Below are 21,213 nucleotides of genomic sequence, written 5' to 3' on the forward strand. Positions count from 1 at the left end.
AGTGTCTTTGGGATGGCGTTTTAAAGCGGTAGTTTCGATTCAACGGGTCGGGGGTTTCGGATAAATATGTGAGCTTAACAATTTGCAGGTTGCAAAAAGACTCTTTATTGTACCGAGCCGTTCATCTCCTTTCAACTGATGGTTTTGACGATAAAACTTCCTTTTTCGATATAAAATCTAAAGCTAACTACAGTCACAAAATTCCATGAGCGTAGCCAAGAGGGGTTACAAATGTATACCTGTCGCTGGGTTCCATTAATAATAAAGTGCAGTGAATAGCAATTTTGGTTTCTGAACTAAAATTTTTTAATAGCAGGATAATGCTCTGTAGATCCTAAGAATATGCATTTATTTTGGTTTTAAATACCGAAATAGTGCTTAGCGCAGGGGCTTCGCCCCGGACCCCGCTGTGGGAACGGCAGCGCTCCCCCACACCCCCTGGTTGGCATGGGTCTAGAGTCTTTCCACTAATTCCAGGAAAACCCTATTTCTTCTGAAAGAAAGAGTCGGAATGTGATAAAGCTAAATTACGTACACATACACACACAAACACACACACGTTAGGCGGGGGGGGGGAGGGGAGGGAGAAAAAAATTCTCTTACTCCCCGCCCCCATCCCCAAAAAAAACAACCTTGCTCCCCTATGATGGGTATAATTCCAAGGCTGCAGAAGTTAGGGTTAAGATTTTCTTCTTCTAGCGGGATAGCCACCAAAGCTAATAATCCACTCCTTCTTAAAGCTTATTGGGCATGACTAACGGTAAAATAATATAAGTGTAGATAATGTGCATCTCTAGATAAAGGCTGGCTGTATGGTTTAAATCTACAACTAAAGAAAAAGCCTGACCTACTTTTGAAGGACAGAATAAAAGAATGTCTCAATAAAAACAACATAATTTGCCACCTATTGCAGCGTAGTGAGGCACGGCTAATATAGTGTTGTTTTTTTTTATTATTTATGTTACAACTTTGACTGATATATTACTGTTAGCTTTGTATACTTTCAGACTGTTCTTATATATTGACATCTAGCACGGGAGTGATTTCAAGTCCTTTATATCCAAACAGTTATATGAACAACGCATTTTGCACCTGGTCGATAACTGTGCAAGAAGATTTGGTCATTTCCTTGAGGTACAATAGTTTTATATATAGATGTTTGAATGTGTTTGTGAGAATGTACTAAAAAAATAATACATTATAATCGGTGCTAAAAATGGTGTTGTCGAAAGGTTGGGGGGGGGGGGGAGGTGCGTTTCATTTGATGTTCAACATACTATGGCGTGTGTACATATCTATACATGTAGGAAAAATCATTGTTTTCTATCTCAAAGCATAAAAACTCTTGAAAAACTGATTTGGCAGTCGCATTATTTTTGCTCTGAATAAATGTAACGGCTTTAGAAAATGAAGTATGTATTTGTGTGCTCAGACGTATACAATTTCTTTAAAACAAGATAAACATAGAGGTTCGTATTACTCAAGTATATTTGACAAAGCCTTTAATGACTCACGCTGTCTGGTAAAAATGTTTGTATACGTTATTTCTCCCACGCCCAATCTCAGAAAAAGCTTGAAATTTTGCACGATTATTTCTTTTACCTTACAAATCAAGAATCAAAAGAACATTGTTATAAACCTGGTGGTGGCACAGATGGGGGTAGTGGTGTGAGTGTAGTCAGACGACGCAAATCGCCCCAGGCCAGCGCTAGACGAGCGGTCAACCGTGACGAGTTACGACGGTCAGCCGAGTCGTGTGTCAACAGGATGGTTCGGGAAGGATCGACGTCGTGAACAGAGCTCAGTAGCGTCACGAGAGTTGTAGTCATCTGACCACCTAGAAACGTCGAGCGGCGTTCTGTCCGGTTCTAGAAGGCCAGTAGGGACCCTATATAAAGAGCGGCGGTGTCGCAGTCAAGACGGTTCAGAGCCCGGTTCACTACAGTCCGGTCGACTACAGCACAGTTTAGCGGTGTGGTTCTGTACGGAGCATTACGACGGTTCAGTGCGGAGTACTGTCAAGTACAGTTGAGACGACTGGCGTCTTGATCTTGGTCTGCGATCGAGTCCGACACAACGAGCCTAGTGTGTGAAGTCAGTCCTGAACTGTTGAACCCAGTGCAAGCCCGGAACGAGACGGAGAGGCCAGTGCAAGAGTTGATACGGTGGTATGGCTATTAACGGAGAGATATTTGTACAGTGTACGTGTTGCCAATTGTACAGTATTGGCTGTTATTTATTCAACTATTAAAGTGTTACGTTACTTTGGAGCCCTGAGGTGTCAAGTTCTTTAAGTTGGTGGTGTATGGTGCAGTTTGCAGAGAGCCTGGATAGTGAGATTCGTAACAATATTAATAACTGGCTATAGGTAATTAATTATTTTATTTGGTATCTCGACCAAAGAAAAGAAATTGTAACTGACTGATGTGGTGGTATAAGTTGAATTAGCCCCTTCCCTCGGCCTTTTATACTTTGTAGTTTGCTGCTTTAAATTTTGAAGCTAACAATAGATAACTATAAAACCTATTTTCATAAGCGATTCGCTTTGCATAGTGATTAGTGTATTGGCTTGAGGAGGCTGAGGATGCTTCAGCCCTTGAGATTAAATAACTTTTTTATGGATTTAAAAAAGTGATCACGGTAACATCTACCCAGATACCACCTTCTTTCTCGCCCCACCCCTTTCCCAGACATGGGATCATAGCATGCTGAGATGGCTAAAAGCATGAAATTGCGCTAACAAAAAAATTGAAACAAATAGTTTAACGTACAAATTTATTATTTTTAGTCTAGATCGATTACAAATTATATACATGACTGATCCAAACTAATTGATAAAGCTACGCTTAATCTTTTTTTTAAAAGTATTTTTTAACATTTTCTTATTTTTGTACATCTGTTTATTTATTAAAGGGTTAAAGGTTTTACTTGTTACAAAGACGCTATATCTATTTCAAAACTAGCATTTGCTTATGACAGCCTGTATTAATGCTGCATTACTTAATCTATGCAACGTTAGTCGACTTTGAAAAGGCATTTGATAGTATCGAAAGAGAATTTATCTGGACAGCATGAGACATTACGGGATCCCAAATAAAATAATAACCATAGTCAAAAACCTTTATGATGGTTTCACCTGCCAAGTAACACACTGTGGCAAGCTGTCAGAGGAATTTAGAGAAAGGAATCCAATGGACTCTCACACAAATACTGGAAGATCTGGAGTTCGCTGATGACATAGCCCTATTATCACACAGACTACAGGATATGCAAGAAAAGGTTACAGCTTTAGGTGAAGTAGGAAAAAAAGTAGGCCTCAAAATAAACCACCAATAAACAAAAGTACTTAAACTAAACAACAAACAAATTGGAGACATAGAACTGGATTCTCAGACAATAGACCAAGTAGATAATTTTATATACATTGGGAGTGTAATCAGTGTATCAGGTGGAGCAGATGAAGACATTAAACGCCGTATAAATCTAGCGCGTCAGACATTTACACAGCTAAAACTAACCTGGAAATCTCCTCACATCTCAAACATGACTAAACTAAGAATCTTTAACTCTGTCAAGGCTGTCCTACTGTATGGTTCTGAAACACGGAGAACAACTGAAGCGACAACAAAAAAAGTACAGAACTTCATCAACAGATGCCTGAGAAATATCCTAAAAATACACTGGTACGACAAAGTAGAAAACACCAAACTGTGTGAGATGAGTGAACAGAAAAATATAGAGGTGCAGATCTTAGAGAGGAAGTGGAGATGGATTGGTCACACCCTTAGAAAAGATACCAATAACAGAGCTAGGCCTAGAGTTGAACCCCCAGGGAACAAGACGCAGAGGAAGACCAAAAAGAACATGGCGAGGCTGTATAGTAAAGGAAACCAGGAGGACCGGGAAGAGCTGGGAAACCATAAAAAAACTACCAAGAGACCGTGGAGAGTGGTGTGTTTTTGCCGAGGCCTATGTTCCATGAGGAACTTATAGGAATGATGATGATGATGATGACTTAGTCTATGAACAATAATTTTCTATCATTGAATATACAGTTTTTGTATTACTTACTTTGTATGTTTTTGAGCTATGTGACAGCCCTGTTAGAAAATCGACACATTCTTAAACTTGCTTACAGTTATATACATTATATCAAATTCATTTCTTTCAACCGTTATAATAGTTAGGTTTACTTTTCTTTTGTTTAATAGAAAAGTAAAGAAAAAAAAAACTTTTTTCCCATCAAATTAAGAATTACAGTTTCCTTACATTTTTACCGGCAAGATATTTAATGTAAAATAGGAGAATAATGTAGGTCTATCTAACGAAACTTTAAGTCATGCATCCCTCATCTTTCGTTGATTACTTTTGATCAATCAGCTTACACGTGTATTGTAAACTTTCTCTACAGGCTTACAACTTTCAAAACCTATTTGGATGATCAGTTAGAAATATATGACGGCGAGAATAACAAAACTAGATTAATAGGTCAATACACTGGCTACAGCATGCCAAGTGTAGTCAGGACTAGAGGAAACAAAATGTACCTGGTCTTCAAGTCAAACTGGGTGTATAATTATTATCAAGGATTTAATGGTACCTACAAATCCCACGGTGAGTATTGCTAATTAATCAACATAGATTATTTTGTTTTTTAGAACACACAAATATAATCTATATTTTAAACACAAAATACCACTGACTGACTGATTGACCAAGGGATCTCATCAACTGTCGTAGGATTCGCATGGAACGTTGTACACAGGTTTCTTTTACCTCCTAGGCACTCACTAATAACCGGTTTTGACATTCGCAACATGACCTCCGCAATGAACCAAAGCCTTGAATTTTGTTTTTGCTGTTTCCCATATGGTTACAAAAAAAAAAAAAAAAAAAAAACAATAAAAGCTTTTTTTTTTATTTACGTTATTTCTGCTTCCTTTAAGACGTGCTCCAAATACTTTTTTAAAAATAATACTTATCATACGGTGTCCAATAAGTACTTTGCTTGTCTTATTAAAGGAAGAGTGAAATAAAGGTAAAACTAACCTTAGGGATATATATATATATATATATATATATATATATATATATATTTAAAAACTAAAAAGTGTGTGGTGAAGGGTCGATCAATCGAGGGATGATAAAAAAGTTAAGGATTCTCTTTATAATAAAAAAAACGTTCCACAAGTGTCAAGCGTGTGTGTGTGTGTTACGTTCGAAAAGCAACATAGGTTATATTAAATATTCAACTGAGAAGCCGAAGAAATGGTGGAGACTTTATGTGGGACTAGAAGGAGAGTGGCCAAGGGGAGAAGACTCACGAATTCACGTACCAAATGTGCCTGTGTCTTTATTAACACAACACGTCAAAGTCTATGTCGGATTACAGGAGCAGGTAAAAAACAACAACAAATGGAGGTTCCCAAGAGGGACAGAGAGAGAGAGAAAGAGAGAGGGAGCAAAAGAAATGGAAAGAGAACAGGCCTTGAAATTTAATTGTAACACATAGAGGGGTCGATAAAATGTGGCCCTTTTATAGAAAATTTAAATACGAAATGCAGAGGATGTGCAAGCCATAATAAACAATATAAATCATGGGAACCAATCAACGGGCGTAGCCAGAATGTATTTCTAGCTATTAAAAATATGGAAAACAAAAACAATACTTTGTTGATACCTTACAAGCATGGGATGTAGCTATGCTGATTTGAGAAACTGCCGTAATAATATGAAATATGTTTTAGTTTTAATTTTGGTGTTAATTGCCTGAAATCAAGATTGAAAACAAAAAGAAGTTCTAAACCTTTCTATTTACAAACATAACAATAAATTTAAAAAAAAAAACATCATTTATAATATCGAAGCCGATATTTTATTTAGTTGTAGAAACATCTGGTCGAGTCACGTACAAACCTATTTCTACCCTTACCTTATGTAATTCAGCCTACTTGCAACGGAGAAGGTACCGTGTCATTTATGAGTAAAAAGTTATATAAAAATCTAGATTTCTTTACACATTAAGCATTCATTATGGTATGGCGTGGTGGATGAGCAGTAAAGCGCTTGGCTTCCGGACGGGGGTCTCGGGTTCGAATCCTGATGAAGACTGGAATTTTTATTTTGGCGATCTTTGGGCGTCTCTCTGAGTCCACCCAGCTCTAATGGGTACCTGACACTAGTTAGGTAAAAGTAAAGGCTGTTGGTCATTGTGCTGGTCCCATGACACCCTCGTTAACCATAGGCCACAGAAACATTTACATCATCTGCCCTATAGTCCACAAGGTCTGAAAGGGGAACTTTACTTTTTTTTTACTTTTAATTATGGTGTGCTTCTTGATAAGTTTATTTCGTAAATAATCTACAAAAGCTGGTAATTATCTAATTTTAGTAAGTTAAAAACTCTAGTTTAAGCATTTTTTTTAGGTAATGCTACATACTCTTCCAGTGAAAAAAGCAAGCATGAAACTTAGATTATAATTATATTGATTTTATTTATAATATAGAAATATTATATTTTAAAGCTTGTCGCACCTTCACCTATGGAACTGACTCCTGTAACAACTTGTGTCGCTGTGTCAAGGAGAACACAGAGTTTTGTGACAATGTCAATGGAGAGTGTATCTGTAAGCCAGGTTGGACTTTGGGAGATTGTTCTCAAGATGTCAATGAGTGTCTAGGTACCAACAATAAGGTCTGTCCCACTAACTCTGATTGTATCAACACAAGAGGAAGCTATAGATGTGAATGCCATCTGGGTTATAAGCTGAATACTACCTCTGCTAACTGTGAAGGTAAGAAAGAAAACCATTTTTTGTATTTTGAAGAAGGTTTAGTTTTAATGTTTTTTATTGAATTTTAATGTACTTATTGTTAATTTCTTTGTTATTTTATGTGATAAGTTATTGTTGTATTTTAAGTCGTATTATTTGGCGCATGCATACGGTTTGATAACGGATGGATTCGGATTATTTGACGTCATAATACTCCTTACCAATTTCGGCTTCTTACTCTAGTCTGCATCTGCTGCTAATATTGGATCTGTTCTTTTTTTTTTTTTTTTTTTGTGTACAAGCTCAAGGTGAGGTACTACGAAACATTATTTTAATACAGAATTGCTAAAAATTATAGATCAAATGATTTAGACCCTGTAGTTGGTAGGTTTCAATATTTGAGTAATTGATCACCACAAAATGTTTCATCTAAATGTGCCACAGTATCAGCATGAGCTCTAAATGATTCTTAATTATCTATTTGAAACATTTTTTTAGCTTTTCACGCAATAATTATTGAAATTATCACTGGTTCAACTATTTTTTTTCTTTAGATTTGATACGTTAACAATTATTGACTTCGTCATTGCTGTTATTAAATTTAAAAATATATGCATGCATTTCTGAATGGATGTACAGCAGTACAGGAAAATATCAACATAAAAGATACAAACTAGAAAGACGATATTTAAAACAAAAATTAAGAGTAAGACCAAAAACAAAATTAGGGACGCAGTATACAGTAAAGTATATAATACAAATGATGATGAACGTATAAATAACAGATGTTAGAAATAATCACAAAGTAACGCCTCAATATTAACTGTCTGTTGTTGTTGATTCTTAAAGCCAAACATTCGGGAAGACGAAAGTTAAAAGAAATAGCACAATTCTAAGTTGTTGTGAATGTCTGATGGGCGTGTGAAGGTATCTGAAATGTTTTAGAGGAAAGAGAAGTCTCCATAGTGGAAACAAAAGTACGTGTTCCATTTTAACATGAAAACTTGTGTCGCTTCTATCTTTAGCACTGTAAATAAAATAAGCAGCCCCGAAAGAGAAATAGCCGCAATAAGTTTTGCGTGGTCTGTCTATTCGTCCGTCCGTCCAGTTTAGATCTTTCAAAGTTCTGGTGCAATAGCTACTTTTTGTTTTCTGAAAGTGAAACGTTTAATTTTTTAAAATTATATACTCTCACCTTGAACCTTATCTTTTCAAGAATCAGTGTAAAAAGTAGATGTCACACTTTGGTTTGTGGACTGTAAGAGAAGGTCAAGGCCAGACACAGGTGTATGACAGCGCAAGGTTAACTGTAATTAATTAGGCGGTAAAAATGTTAGAGTCTGCTAGAAAATAATTATTCGCTGATAAAAGAAACTGTGGTTCAAGGTGAAGGTCAAGTAAGGAGAGTAGAATATGCACAATGTCTAGGTGAAGGTTGTTGGAAAGTGTGGGGTGAGTCAAAAAAAATTTTGAGGACGGAAATAATTAAGGTGATAGAAGCTAATAGAGTGAGTGAGTTGGATTAGTAATTAGAGTTAGTTTATCACAAGTTGAGGTACAATGTTGATTTTAAAAAATACAACACATCTCTCTCTTCTTCTTCTTTCTCTTCAAAGTTCAAACACAATCATGACAGTAGACATTACTCTAGCAGAGAAACAATTCATTTTTTTTACTAGTAACCTCAATTATCTTCGAAATTCGTGTCGCACTAATTAATTATAAGCACCAAACTGCTGGTAGACAGCTCAACAGCTGTAGGCGTATTGTAATTTATCTGATACAACTTGAAATAACTTGACTAACTTCTTTGTGAACACAACTTTGATTGCAATAGAGACAAAGTCAACACTTGAGATGAAATGAAATAAACTGATATTTTAAACAAATCTAACTCGATATAAAAATACGTCCTTTCACTCTGGCCTCCTAAAGTCGTCTGCTCTACCCAAAACAGCTTCCGACAGTGCCGCTTAGCTTGCAACATTCACACTTCTTTTCACACACACACACACACCACAATCAAAGCATAGTAGAAAGTAAGAGAGAAATTGAACGTCTGGTGACAGACTGTTTTCTCAGAAGTCAAATCTTGTTGATCTAATGTTTTGTTTTGGATTCTAACAAGTAGCGCAAATAATGAACTTGTATTAAAAGTTATTTTGTCTGAGAGCTATGATTGAAGTATTACAGTCTGTGTCTATTAAATGCATTAGTATGTTTTTTTTTATTAAGTTAACTTTGTCTTGCTTTTTTAAATTAATAAAACTTTGTCCTACTTATTTGTCTGTCAATATGCTTGCAGAAGTCTGGTAATCCTAAGCAAAAGTAGTGCGTGTGCGTATGTATCCCAAGATAATTTCATAATGAATAAAAGGGCAAAACACAAATCTGGGAAGATAACTATAAAACAAGGCAACAAGTTACCGCTACTATACATTTTATTTAGCACCGCTACCATTCCTTTTTATTTAGCACTATCTTTTCAAACTTTCGTTTAAACGTCATCTTCTTGGATGATAATCTGAATGTTTATTTCTGTGTGTCTTAGAGAGCAAAGAATGTCTGTACAAGAAATGTTCCCATGCTTGTTATATAGCCAGTGTTGGTGTTGAGATATGTGCTTGTCCTGAAGGTTTGGTTCTGGATACTTTAAATGAGACAGTTTGTGTTGGTAAGTATTTTTTTAAATTATAATTTCTGGAAGTATAGCAGAAATTAAAAATAAAAGGAATAAAATTGAGGTTTTAAATTATTTTCTTACTTAGACATTTTGATTTCAGGGTAATATTTTTAATTTTCTAATTCAGTTTTTATCAGTGAAATGTTTAAAAATCATGTCTTGGACTTCTCTTACGATGAACATTACACACATTGTCAATGATGCATCTTTCTTCAAGAATTGACTTCAAATTTATTCATTTGTTCACCCTATTTCTGCATAGATGAGGACTTCTGACCAGAGTTTGGTGTAGCCAGTGTCTGTGAGTCTCATTGCACTGGGCCACCGTGTTGAGAAATATATTCTCTGATAACACGGACAAGGGAAGCAGCAGTTCTTCGTAGAGTTTCCGTGCCTCCGTACAGGGCCAACTCAGCATTCGAACAAGTCTCTTTTGCACCCAAATGGCCATTTTTGGGGTGTAGTATCGCGCACTCGTAAAGGATGTGGTTAACCGTTTCTACGTCTTCCTGGCAGTGTCGACAGCGTGAATCGAAAGTTCGGTTTGAACTTAGCAAAATAGGCTCCGATTGGACAATGTCCCGTTCTGTTCCTAGCGATTGTAACCTGCTCTTCTCTGTTCAACTGCCACCATTGAACATTCGTCCGATTTAGTGGGCCCTTTCAAGTTTTGCCAGATCTCCCTGCCTATGGATCCGTTTTCCCAACTCCGATGCCATTTTCCCCTCGTCCATTCGTCTACAATCGCCCGAGCCTGCTCAAACGTCTGTGGCTCGTCCACAGGATCCAGTTTTGTGCCGAGTTTTGCTAATATGTCAGCCTTCGTGTTGGCTTCTACGCCTACGTGGCCTGGTAGGCTATGTACTGCAGTGTCGTCCGAATGTTGCGTTTTTCTTGAAGGCGTCTCGCGTACGCCAGTGTTTTTGCCGGTGGTTCCGGGAGTGTTCCAGCTGAGCTTTCAATGGCTTGTAGAAAATACGAAAGTACAAGCAAAATATTTTAACAAACAATTTATTGATAATTTGTACTCACTTTTCAAGACTTTGGAATCAACTTCTAAGCTCTTGCTATACAAAGTAAGTTTTATTCCCCAGTTGGCAACAGTGATCTTTCACTATGACGCCAACCTTGACATTGTTTATGTCGAAACTCCCTGACCTTGTTCTTCCTATTTTCGTTTTAGTTTTCGTTTACGTTCCATTTTTTGCCACCACTTTTCTTCACAATGTTTTGTCTTTTTTTTTCTCTCTTATTGTATTTTATTGCTTGAAGAATGTTATTGGACGTTAAAATGAAATGTAGACGAAAAGCAGACTACTTAAATTAACGATTAGTTTGAAAACATCCAATACTGGCAATACATAGCCTTACATAGGTTGTTTGTACAATGTTTTACATGTTTCAGAGTTGAAGATAGTTTACTTCCTAGTCCAAACCTCCCGCAGGACGAGGATGGATGGGAGCTGGCAGGGTTTGAACCCGGGACCATCGATAAATCCAAACGAAAGTCCAGCGTGCAAATTGCACGACCAATCATATCATATAGACTCTATATAGATCTAGATCTATATAAAATGTAGCAATCACTCCAAAATCAACATTTTTTTTCATTCTATTCTTTGACTAAATGTTTCAAAAAAATGATTATTTCAGTACCTTACTATCCATATGGACAAAATGCATCTGATTCTTTGCTAAGTAACGACTTTACCTCTTACAACAACGTCTATGTGAGCAAAGCTCTATACTTTAGATTTGGAGCTCCCTATGGAAGTGGACTTCAACCAGCAGCATTTGTTAGTTTGTATTTATGTCTTTAATTATAATAACTCCATTTTGTGTAGCTTTCACTTATAATGCAATAAGTAAACAGTTATAAATGTAATGTAATAAGTTTGACTTACGATTATTACAATGGATAAAAGCTTTACTGAAATATTCTGAGAGACTAGGTCATATAAAATCACTTCTTGTGTACTTTCAGACCTAAATGTTTTTAGCTTTTATTTATACTGCTCTACAGAAGACTAATGTATATCTGATAGGATTAAAAGTGTGTTGCTGTGTGTGTGTGTGTATGTGTGTGTGTGTGAAAATAGGGACTTTGAAGGAGGCAAGTGGAAATGTAAAAAAACAAATGACATTATTTATCACAATGTTTTATATATCAAATATCATTGTGGGCCAAACTATAACTTTATCTAGGAGGTAAATCAAAGTTGTGTTTTTTAAGGGTTACAACTGATGGGTTAAAGATGTGTGTACAGAGTATGAATTGTAAAGTATAACTTTGTTTTTATTTCACATGATCTCAGAATGTTCATAGAGGGAGACAAAGTCAACCAAACCGGATGTAGACTTTTGAAAGGCCCAAAACTATTCCATACATCTTATCTTATATAATACAAACAATACTTCAAAAAAGAAGATGATTACGTCCTACACGTCAATCATATGGGGGCTCTTAATAATTCCAAATATGATTTGTCATTACCTAATATGATTTTGAGATATCTACAGGGTTAAACTTTTATGAAAATTATGAACTATATATTGTATTGGATCTTTAACTTAATGTCATAATTATTAATATCAATTTCATTTGGACACTTTTTTTTTGGGGGGGAAGGAGGGTGGAGGCAAGAAAGTGTGTGTAGAGGGGGCCCTATACTAATGTTTTTGTTGACATATGTATATCCTGCAATAAAACTAAAGATAGTTATCATAATACTTATTCAATACTTATTGCCTAATTCTCTACACAAGGCTAATCTTCCCTTGTGCAAAAGAGGGGGGGGGGGGGGAGTCTAAATTGTCCCAATCAAACTGTTGATTTTGAGGAGCAAAGTAAAAATAGGGTTTATTCCATTAAATAATAAAAAAAAATTTTAAGTTCTGGTATAAAAGAAAGTTTAGCAATTTTATTTTTCAACACAGCGAAACATGGGAAACATCTAGAAAAGTGAAAAATACATAAGCTTTTAAATAAATATAAACAGCAAGCATAAATATGTCTCTCAGAATGAGGCCATAAAGAACCAAGGCACACTGTTACGTCTTCATATTGAATGAGACTTTTTAGACATGAAAACGACAAATCACAGTTTATAAATACTTTAATCTTTATTAACACTGAAAACACTTTCTTGTTCATATTCCTCCATTTTGGTTCTCCAATGTTCCAGTCCTTTCTTTCCTGTCTGTTTCTTTGATATCTTTCGTTGCGGTTATCATATTGTCTTTCATATGTACCAAGTCTATAATGTCTATCTTGTGTCTCCCTTGTTCTGTGAGAGTTATTCTGTGTCTCACATGTTCTGTTAAAGGCAACTATTTCTTCTATATCACCGCCTCTAGATAAATTCCTCGGGATATGCCACTTTATAAGCCCTTATCAGTCTTACTATGTCTTCTATGGATTTCGGTTTCCTCTCCAACAGAAATATTTTTTATTCCTCCTGACACTCGTACATCACTTTGTCCAGCATGAAAAATGTCTTAAGACTGTCAAAGGTTTTTTCTACCTCAGCGGTTTCTATCCAGTTATCGAAATGGCTGCTCATTTTGTCCAAGAAGGTCTGCGGGTCATCCTCTGGTTCTATCTCACAATTAACAAACTGTTGGCGATAGAAAGCTTCTGTTTTCCCGAAAGTTCGAAGTAGTTGTTCTTTCACAATGCTATAGCTACCCTGGTTCATACATATTTTTGAAGGCACCTCCGCTGTAAATGATCTCGACAATAAGAATGTCCATTTGTCTTCAGGGTACTCCAGTTCTCTCATTTCTATTTCGAACTTCTTCAAAAAAAATATCTATGTCCATTTTGTCTTCGTTGAATATCAAACCTTTATATTTTGCCAGTTTATTCCCTGTAGAGTCACTCTTTCTTTTATCATTCTCTTTTCCTTGGTCTGTTTTTAACTTTTTCTTTGCTGTCTCTTTTTCAAACGCTAGTCTTTCTCTTTCAATGGCAACTAATTCATTTTTCTTTTCCCTTTCAATTGCTACTATCTCCTTATCCTTTTCTCTTTCTCTTTTGTCCTCCTTATCTAATCTCCCCTTTTCTTTTTCTCTTTCTCTTTTGTCCTCCTTATCTAATCTCTCCTTTTCTTTTTCTCTTTCCATCGCTAATCTCTCCTTTTCTTTTTCTCTTTCCATCGCTAATCTCTCCTTTTCTTTTTCTCTTTTGTCCTCCTTATCTAATCTCTCCTTTTCTTTTTCTCTTTCTCTTTTGTCCTCCTTATCTAATCTCTCCTTTTCTTTGTCTCTTTCCATCGCTAATCTCTCCTTTTCTTTGTCTCTTTCCATCGCTAATCTCTCCTTTTCTTTTTCTCTTTCCATCGCTAATCTCTCCTTTTCTTTTTCTCTTTTGTCCTCCTTATCTAATCTCTCCTTTTCTTTTTCTCTTTCCATCGCTAATCTCTCCTTTTCTTTGTCTCTTTCCATCGCTAATCTCTCCTTTTCTTTTTCTCTTTCCATCGCTAATCTCTCCTTTTCTTTTTCTCTTTTGTCCTCCTTATCTAATTGTCGCTACCTGGTTTCTCGTGTAGGCGTAGCGGCGTGGGTACGTCCGTGTGATGTAGGTACCTCTTCTGGTACGGTTATAATACTCCTCTTAGCGATGTACTTTATTAGACGCACTAGATTTGCAAGTGCGCAACATTACTAATATACTAAAGTCTCCAATGACAACATTTAGAATTACTGATGAACACGCTGGTAGCAGACGTAAAGTTTATTATAAATAGGATAAATTACAGAAAATACTGGCGACTTCAGCCGTCACAAAATATACACCAAATAAATACTGGCTGTTCATGCCATGTGGAATAAGTAATCACATCAATGAAATGTTCAAAATATAAGTCCGAAGAAAACTCTCAAGTTAACATTAAATCAAATTCATTAAGGTACATATTACAGACAGAGAAAATCGTACATCCACTCTCTGCTGGAGTTCTTCACTAACTAACTTTTACCCTTATTTCAGAGTCCTTTAACTTATTCACATAACCTCGTGCTTGCCCGCACGGAATGTTACAATAGGTGACTGAGTGTCACTTCATGTCACAGAGGTTCTAAAACTGGACTGTGACACTAATCTCTCCTTTTCTTTTTCTCTTTCCATCGCTAATCTCTCCTTTTCTTTTTCTCTTTTGTCCTCCTTATCTAATCTCTCCTTTTCTTTGTCTCTTTCCGTCGCTAATATCTCCTTTTCTTTTTCTCTGTCCATCGCTAATCTCTCTTTTTCTATGGCTAATCTCTCCCTCTCCATTAACCTTTCTTGTACGTATTTTCTTAGTTCTGCCCCTTCAAGCTCCAACAACCTTCCCTCTTCCTTCAACGCTGCTACCTCAGCCTTGTCCGCCATAGTCTATTACTAATAATATCGAATCTGTCTCTAGATCTAGAGTTTAATATCTCTAGTGTCTGCTGACAGGAGATCCACTGTGTATAGAGGAATACGTGGGTTTTACCTTTACGTTGGGCGCCACTTTATACGTCTTCATATTGGATGAGAATCTTTAGACATGAAAACGACAAATCACAGTTTATAAATACTTTAATCTTTATTAACACTGAAAACACTTTCTTGTTCATATTCCTCCATTTTGGTTCTCTTCCCCTTTCAACACGCAATTGCACCATTTCACATTTACACTGAGATGCGCACGTAACACACACACTTGACTTTGTGATATTGTTTGACAAATGGAAATGTTTTCTCACTATTCCCAAGAAGATTAAAGTCATTATCCCTAGCAACCGGACCTTTCTGAAACTGATCTAAATCTTAAACATTAAAACCTTTCTATTTCCCTAGTCATATTTTTACTGGTATTTCCAGTTGGTCGCACTTTTTAGGAGATGGGATTTATCTTTCTTTTAGACCCACACCTATGCTGTTTGTTAGGGAAATATGTGCATTTCATTCAGCAGTTGATGTTCTGCATCCATGTACTTTACATTAGTTTCCTTCAGTCTTAACTTATTTATTCACATCTGCTTCACTCATCTGGGGTAAAGTTTCTACCCTGACAAGTACCTCAGGAATCAATCTTGCTTGCTTATGCCTCATTAAGGTGTAAAAAAAAAAAACAATTGAAATTTGTGTTTCTAAATTTAATCTTTCATATTTAGATTAAGATTAATCTGTAGTCTAAAGCTAATGACTAAATATCTATAACACTATTAAAATCTGTTTTTTTTTATTTACAGGTGTTATCTAATGGTATAATTGGATTTGGATCAACCTTTCTACCCATTGGCAGCCACTATGACATTTACTATATGAATGTTAAGAAATTGAATATGGTGGCTCCTTTCATGGCAAACATCAATCCCCTGCAAGGTATTTTTTAAAACAATATTAAGATATTTAAAAGGAATTAAAACTTTGTAAAATTTATCTTAAAGTCTAAAGATAATGTGAAATAAATATCAATGGATCTGTTGTAGGTCAGGTGTACCATCATTTGTATGAAAAATGTGCAAGCAAATTTTTAATCGAAAGTAAAACTCAAACTCAAGCATCTATGTTGGAGTCTATTATCACCAGAGCTGAAAAAAATATCCAGGAATATAAGAATGTCAAAAGTTTCAAAGTCAGTACAGTTCTGCTAGTAACCTGGGTAGGAATGCAGCCATATGTCATTGTTAACCAGGTATTTATAATTTATAGTATTAATTTTATTAAGACTTTCTCTTTCTTTAGTCTTACAATAAAATTAAATGATCACATTATTTTTTACGATGATTTTTAAAAAGTACATGAAACAGTGGTTAGTGAAATTGTGTAAAATAATTTAGGGGCAATGTTTTACCCATGTCACACCCAATCCTTCAAAAACTATCTATTCCTCTACCAAGCAAAACCCAAATGGGATGCTAGATAGTAGCATGCATTAAATTTCATTTTTTTAATGCCCCTAAGTGTGAAAATTAGTGAATCAGTTTCTAATTTCTATCTCAAAATATTTGATAGGTTCAATGTTTATTGTTAAAAAAAAAAAATTTAAAAATTTTAAACATTAGTATGTGGGCTTTTTAAAAATGTATTGTGACAATACAGCAAATTAAAAAAATTGTTTTCAGGAAAATTTACCATGAAAAGTGTTTAGCTATTCTAGGCATAATAATAGGTTAATTTTTTTTTTCCTTCCAGTTCAAGTGGAAGAATAGTAGTGATGAATGGTGAAAAGTGAATCAGTCAGGGCCCTTGTAAATATATTAAAGATATAATGCACAATTATGTTATTTTTTGGTTTGCTTTGCTTGTTAATCAAATTTCTTTTTCTAAGACTTCAGAAGTAAATACCTTTCAAGCTGTTTATGTGACTGGATATGAAACAGAATCTCAAGAAGGTAAGTGTAGATTTTAAATCATGCATAAGAACAGTGGTAAACAAAAATATATTCATTTATAGAATAAATGTTAGGCTACTATTGGTGTGGAATTGTTAGATTAAAATTACTCTTAGTCTAAATTATTTATAAGTATTGGCCTCCTTGACAAAATGTCAAGATATTACACTAGGAAGAGTGCCTAGAAATCCTATTTCTACAAATCCTATTTCTACAGACAGCTTAAAAACTGTACAAATGAAATTAAGTCATTGTATGTTTTAACTTACTGATATGTCTTTTTCAATAGATGCAGAAACAGCCTATGTCATATTCTTATATCAATATGGTTTAATGAACTGGGCATTCTTACCTGAAAGACAAATTTTCATTGGAACTACTGGAGATTTTGAAAACATAATTAAAGATTTAAACACAGCTTTAGTCAGAGCTCTAGATAGTGTGCCGGGAAATACTGGTAAGTTAATTTTCAATCAAAGTTTTTAAAAATTATGTGTTGCATTCTGAAAAGAAATCTAAATATTCATTTAACTTCTGAAGGTTATAAAGGTGTGATGAGCTACAAAGTAGGTCATGTGACTGGACCACAACAAAGCTGTAAAAAATACTTATGTGACCATGCTGATCTTTTGACTGACCCTGTATATCAGTATGAGAAGCAACAACTCTACAAATGTCCATGTACATTAGAAAGACTTGGAGCTCAATGGCAACTGTTTGAAAGACGTGGACCTAAACAAGACATTTATTGTTATGCCATCAGTATGGTAGCCAAGCAGAGACTACTGAAGGAAAATAAGAGAAACATGGTTTGTCTTTATATATCAAATTATGTTAATGCCTTTATATATCAGATAATGTTAATTGAACTATTAGACATTTTAAATGTTGATTTAATTAATAATTGATTTGTTTCATTTCTTCTTTTTATTTTCTTCTATTATTCTTCTGTTCTCATATTTTATATCATTTTTATGCTCAATCTTATTTCCACTTTCAGTTGTGTTGCTACACCTGGACCAAGCCAGCTAATGATGATTGGAGGGACTGGTTACAGACATGGAGAGAAGCAACATACCTTCCTAAGTCTCCTCTGTCTGGTCATGTTCTGGTCAACAATCCCTGGTACCTTGGTTTCTTTGACAATGACCAGGCTTTAGAAAACATCAGAGCACATACACTCTGTTGCAGAGATTCCTACAGTGCTGATTTGTGTGATAAGTTTCATATGATATTTCCTGACATGGGATGTTCTGACTTTGCTGAGTTTGTTCTAGGCAAGACAACTCTTTATGTTTTCATTTCAGTTTATGTAGATTTTTTTTTTTTTTTTTTACATTTTCATAATGTTAGCTTATCTGATGCATTACAAAATGTTTCTTCAAAAAAGAATAATAATTTAGCATAATTTTTTTTTTATTTTTGCAGCTTCTGCACTGGGTGACCCACATATCACAACACTAGATAGTGTTACATATACAATGAATGGGTGGGGAGAATATGTAATGCTGGAAGTACCTAGTGAAAAATTCATTTTGCAGGTTTGTTTAAAATTAAAAGAATATAATTTGGTTCCGTTTGTTTGTTTTGTTTAATAAAACTTTTTTTTTCAAAACTTCTCCTATAGTTTTAAATGGGCTGTACGATATAATTTTATAGAAAAACTTGTATCTTCTATAAAACTCAAAATTGATGTAATGTTTATGTAGTAGGGTTCTTAAATTTCTCACCAAAGGCAAATAGAAGTTTTACATAAATAAATATTTTTCAAAATGCTGGTTGGGGCAATATCATGGCGCTGTTGTTAACCATTGATTACAATCATGACAAATGCAGTCTTTTTTGGTGAGCTAAAAGGTGGTCGACTGACAGAGGTGCCCCACGGAAATGCTTCAAAGACCAGCTTAGGCATCAACTTTCCTTGGCTGACATAGAAGAGAGCACCTGGTTGCATGCGACCTCAGAACAAGACAGCTGGAGGACACTCACAAAGGCCATGGGATACACATTTGAACCAAAAGAAAATCCGCTGCCGAGGACAAATGCAAATGGCGAAAAGAAAACCTAAATCGACCACCTGCAGACAATGGTTATGCTTGCCCTGTATGTGGCAAAATATGTAGGTCACAGCTGGGGCTGCTCAGCCATGGGAAATACTGCATTCCTCACTAATCTTCGGGCTCGAAGACAAGCCTTATTATTATTACAATCATGACATGTAAACTTGAAGAGGCTGCTCGTATCTATTTATAAAATGTACAATTTAGTAAAAAAAATTAAGAGATTCCTCCTTGTCTTATTAAACTGCTAGTATTGTAAGGTAATTGTGAATATTTTTGTTTGTTTTAGCTGGACATCATTCTCAGAGAATGCATGAGACTAAAAGAATATTTTTTCTCTTTGTTCCCATAATTTAATTCTGATTAATTTAGACCAGCTGCTTTTTTGGACCAAATTCTGAAGTACCTAAAAGAATCCTAATATAAAGTCACTTAGTGAATGGGATCCAACAGTTATTAGAACCAATATGATTGCATCCCCTTATGGTCCTGATTTGATTTTATTTAATATGGTATTGAGGAAAAAACTTAATTCTACATTTTGCTTTACTTTGTAGTCCTCTGGCATATTAAACACTTGTTTTTTTCAATGGCCCCTATAAAATGGAAAAACTGCTATTAGACAGTACATCTACCACATTTAGATATCAAAAACTAGAAGCGTTGTTAAGAATCTTATCTCACTTTGCTTGCAAAATTTAGAGCAATGGCTACATTTTGTCTTCTGAACACCAACCATTTTATTTTTTGAATTAATTAGCAAGCCATTTTTTTCATCATGATTCACCCAAAGGACTTTGTGTTAACCTGTCTTTGTAATATTATAATCATTATTCAATAATTTAAAAATACATAAACTTATAAAATTGCTAAAAACTTTTTTACACATTTTTTTTCCTTGCTAGGCAAGAACAGGAAGAGCAGAAACTCAGAAAGGAACTTTAACTAATGCAACAGTATTTATTGGTTTTGCTGCTAAAGACTCTAACATATCAAGTTTTCAAGTTGAGCTTTCACCCTCTAAGACATGTAGGCCACACATTTTGTGTACTCACATTTTTGTTCATTATTTTGATGTTTTCTTATAACATGCTTAGTTTTTTGGCTTTTAGAACATTTTGATTTCACATTTAAATTTCTCAACAGCTTTAATATTGAAAGCTAATGGCATTGATATTACCAATGACTTTTATAAAGAAAGTGGTCCAGATATAATTGTGTCTACTGCAAACATAAGTGTGATAAGAGAATACAGAAATAATAGAACACTCAGCGTAGCCACCTTTCCATGTGGTAGGTTTCGCAACTTTCAATGTATATAGCCATATATATAGAGAGAGACTGAGAGATCTATTTTTCCTTTAGACTGTTGACTTTGTATAAATGATGCTTGACTTTCAAATTTTATAAAATAATAATTAATTAAGTATAATTTATTTTCAGGAGTGTCTATCACAGTCCATGTTGCTGTCAAAAGTCTATTAATAGAAGTGAATGTTCCTAAAACTATGGCAAATAAAACAAGAGGACTCCTTGGAAACTTTAATGGCAATAAAAATGATGAATTTATTCTTCCTGATGGACAACTATTGCCTGCCAATATAAGTGATAGACAAATATATCAAGAGTTTGCCAAGAAATGTACATAAGTCTTTTTTTCTTTTCTAAGATATTCATTTAACTTTAATATATATTTTAAGTTTATCATAAGATTTTATTCCTAATTTATTTTTATGTATTTTTAAAGGGGCTGTAATATCAACTAATTCAGTGTTCATGTATGGACCAGGAGAAAACACAAGTCTTTACCAGCATCCTGATTTTGAACCATTCTATAAAGATGAAACTAATCCTGCTCAATTGGCTGAGGCAGAAGCGCAATGTGGTGAATCTAATGATGCTTGTATTTTTGATTATCTTGCTACAGGAGATAAAGTATTTGCAAGGTACACTAAAGAATTCAGTCAAGAAATGAAAATTATGGTTCAAAATCTGGGTAAGTGTTTTTCTTTTTAAATCTTAGTTTCTATTTTTCTAAATCGAATGGCTGTGAATGTAATTGTAATATTTCACTTAATTTTTATTCAAGTGCATCATCTGAGTTAAATGTGATAAGAAACAATAGCCTGACTTTTTAAAGCAAACACCATTATTGTCTGAATCTGAATACTTCTGAATCCATTTCCATAAAATTATAAATTAAAATATATATAATATATATCCCATTCTTCTTTTTCCTTTTAGATAAACATTGATGCCAAGCCATTTTTAAACTGTTCAAATAATTTTTTCAAGTTTAAAAACAAGATCAGAAAAGTAGTTTAATTGAAAA

General features: G+C 34.8%; 1 protein-coding gene across 1 annotated transcript in view; it reads left to right on the top strand.

Annotated features, from left to right (window-relative positions):
* LOC106058966 (uncharacterized) overlaps positions 1–21,213 on the top strand; it is a 67,936-nt gene that overhangs the window by 25,905 nt on the left and 20,818 nt on the right. The window contains exons 13-28 of the mRNA XM_056004024.1: positions 1,008–1,134; positions 4,412–4,614; positions 6,525–6,794; positions 9,325–9,447; positions 11,110–11,252; positions 15,676–15,808; positions 15,916–16,121; positions 16,758–16,821; positions 17,111–17,278; positions 17,362–17,630; positions 17,822–18,098; positions 18,250–18,362; positions 19,787–19,910; positions 20,028–20,174; positions 20,325–20,522; positions 20,629–20,877. Of these exons, the coding sequence (XP_055859999.1) occupies positions 1,008–1,134; positions 4,412–4,614; positions 6,525–6,794; positions 9,325–9,447; positions 11,110–11,252; positions 15,676–15,808; positions 15,916–16,121; positions 16,758–16,821; positions 17,111–17,278; positions 17,362–17,630; positions 17,822–18,098; positions 18,250–18,362; positions 19,787–19,910; positions 20,028–20,174; positions 20,325–20,522; positions 20,629–20,877 (2,814 nt within the window). The remainder of the gene's footprint in view (positions 1–1,007; positions 1,135–4,411; positions 4,615–6,524; positions 6,795–9,324; positions 9,448–11,109; positions 11,253–15,675; positions 15,809–15,915; positions 16,122–16,757; positions 16,822–17,110; positions 17,279–17,361; positions 17,631–17,821; positions 18,099–18,249; positions 18,363–19,786; positions 19,911–20,027; positions 20,175–20,324; positions 20,523–20,628; positions 20,878–21,213) is intronic.

The sequence above is a fragment of the Biomphalaria glabrata genome, chromosome 11 (assembly GCF_947242115.1).
Source record: "Biomphalaria glabrata chromosome 11, xgBioGlab47.1, whole genome shotgun sequence".
Lineage (NCBI taxonomy): Eukaryota > Metazoa > Mollusca > Gastropoda > Planorbidae > Biomphalaria > Biomphalaria glabrata.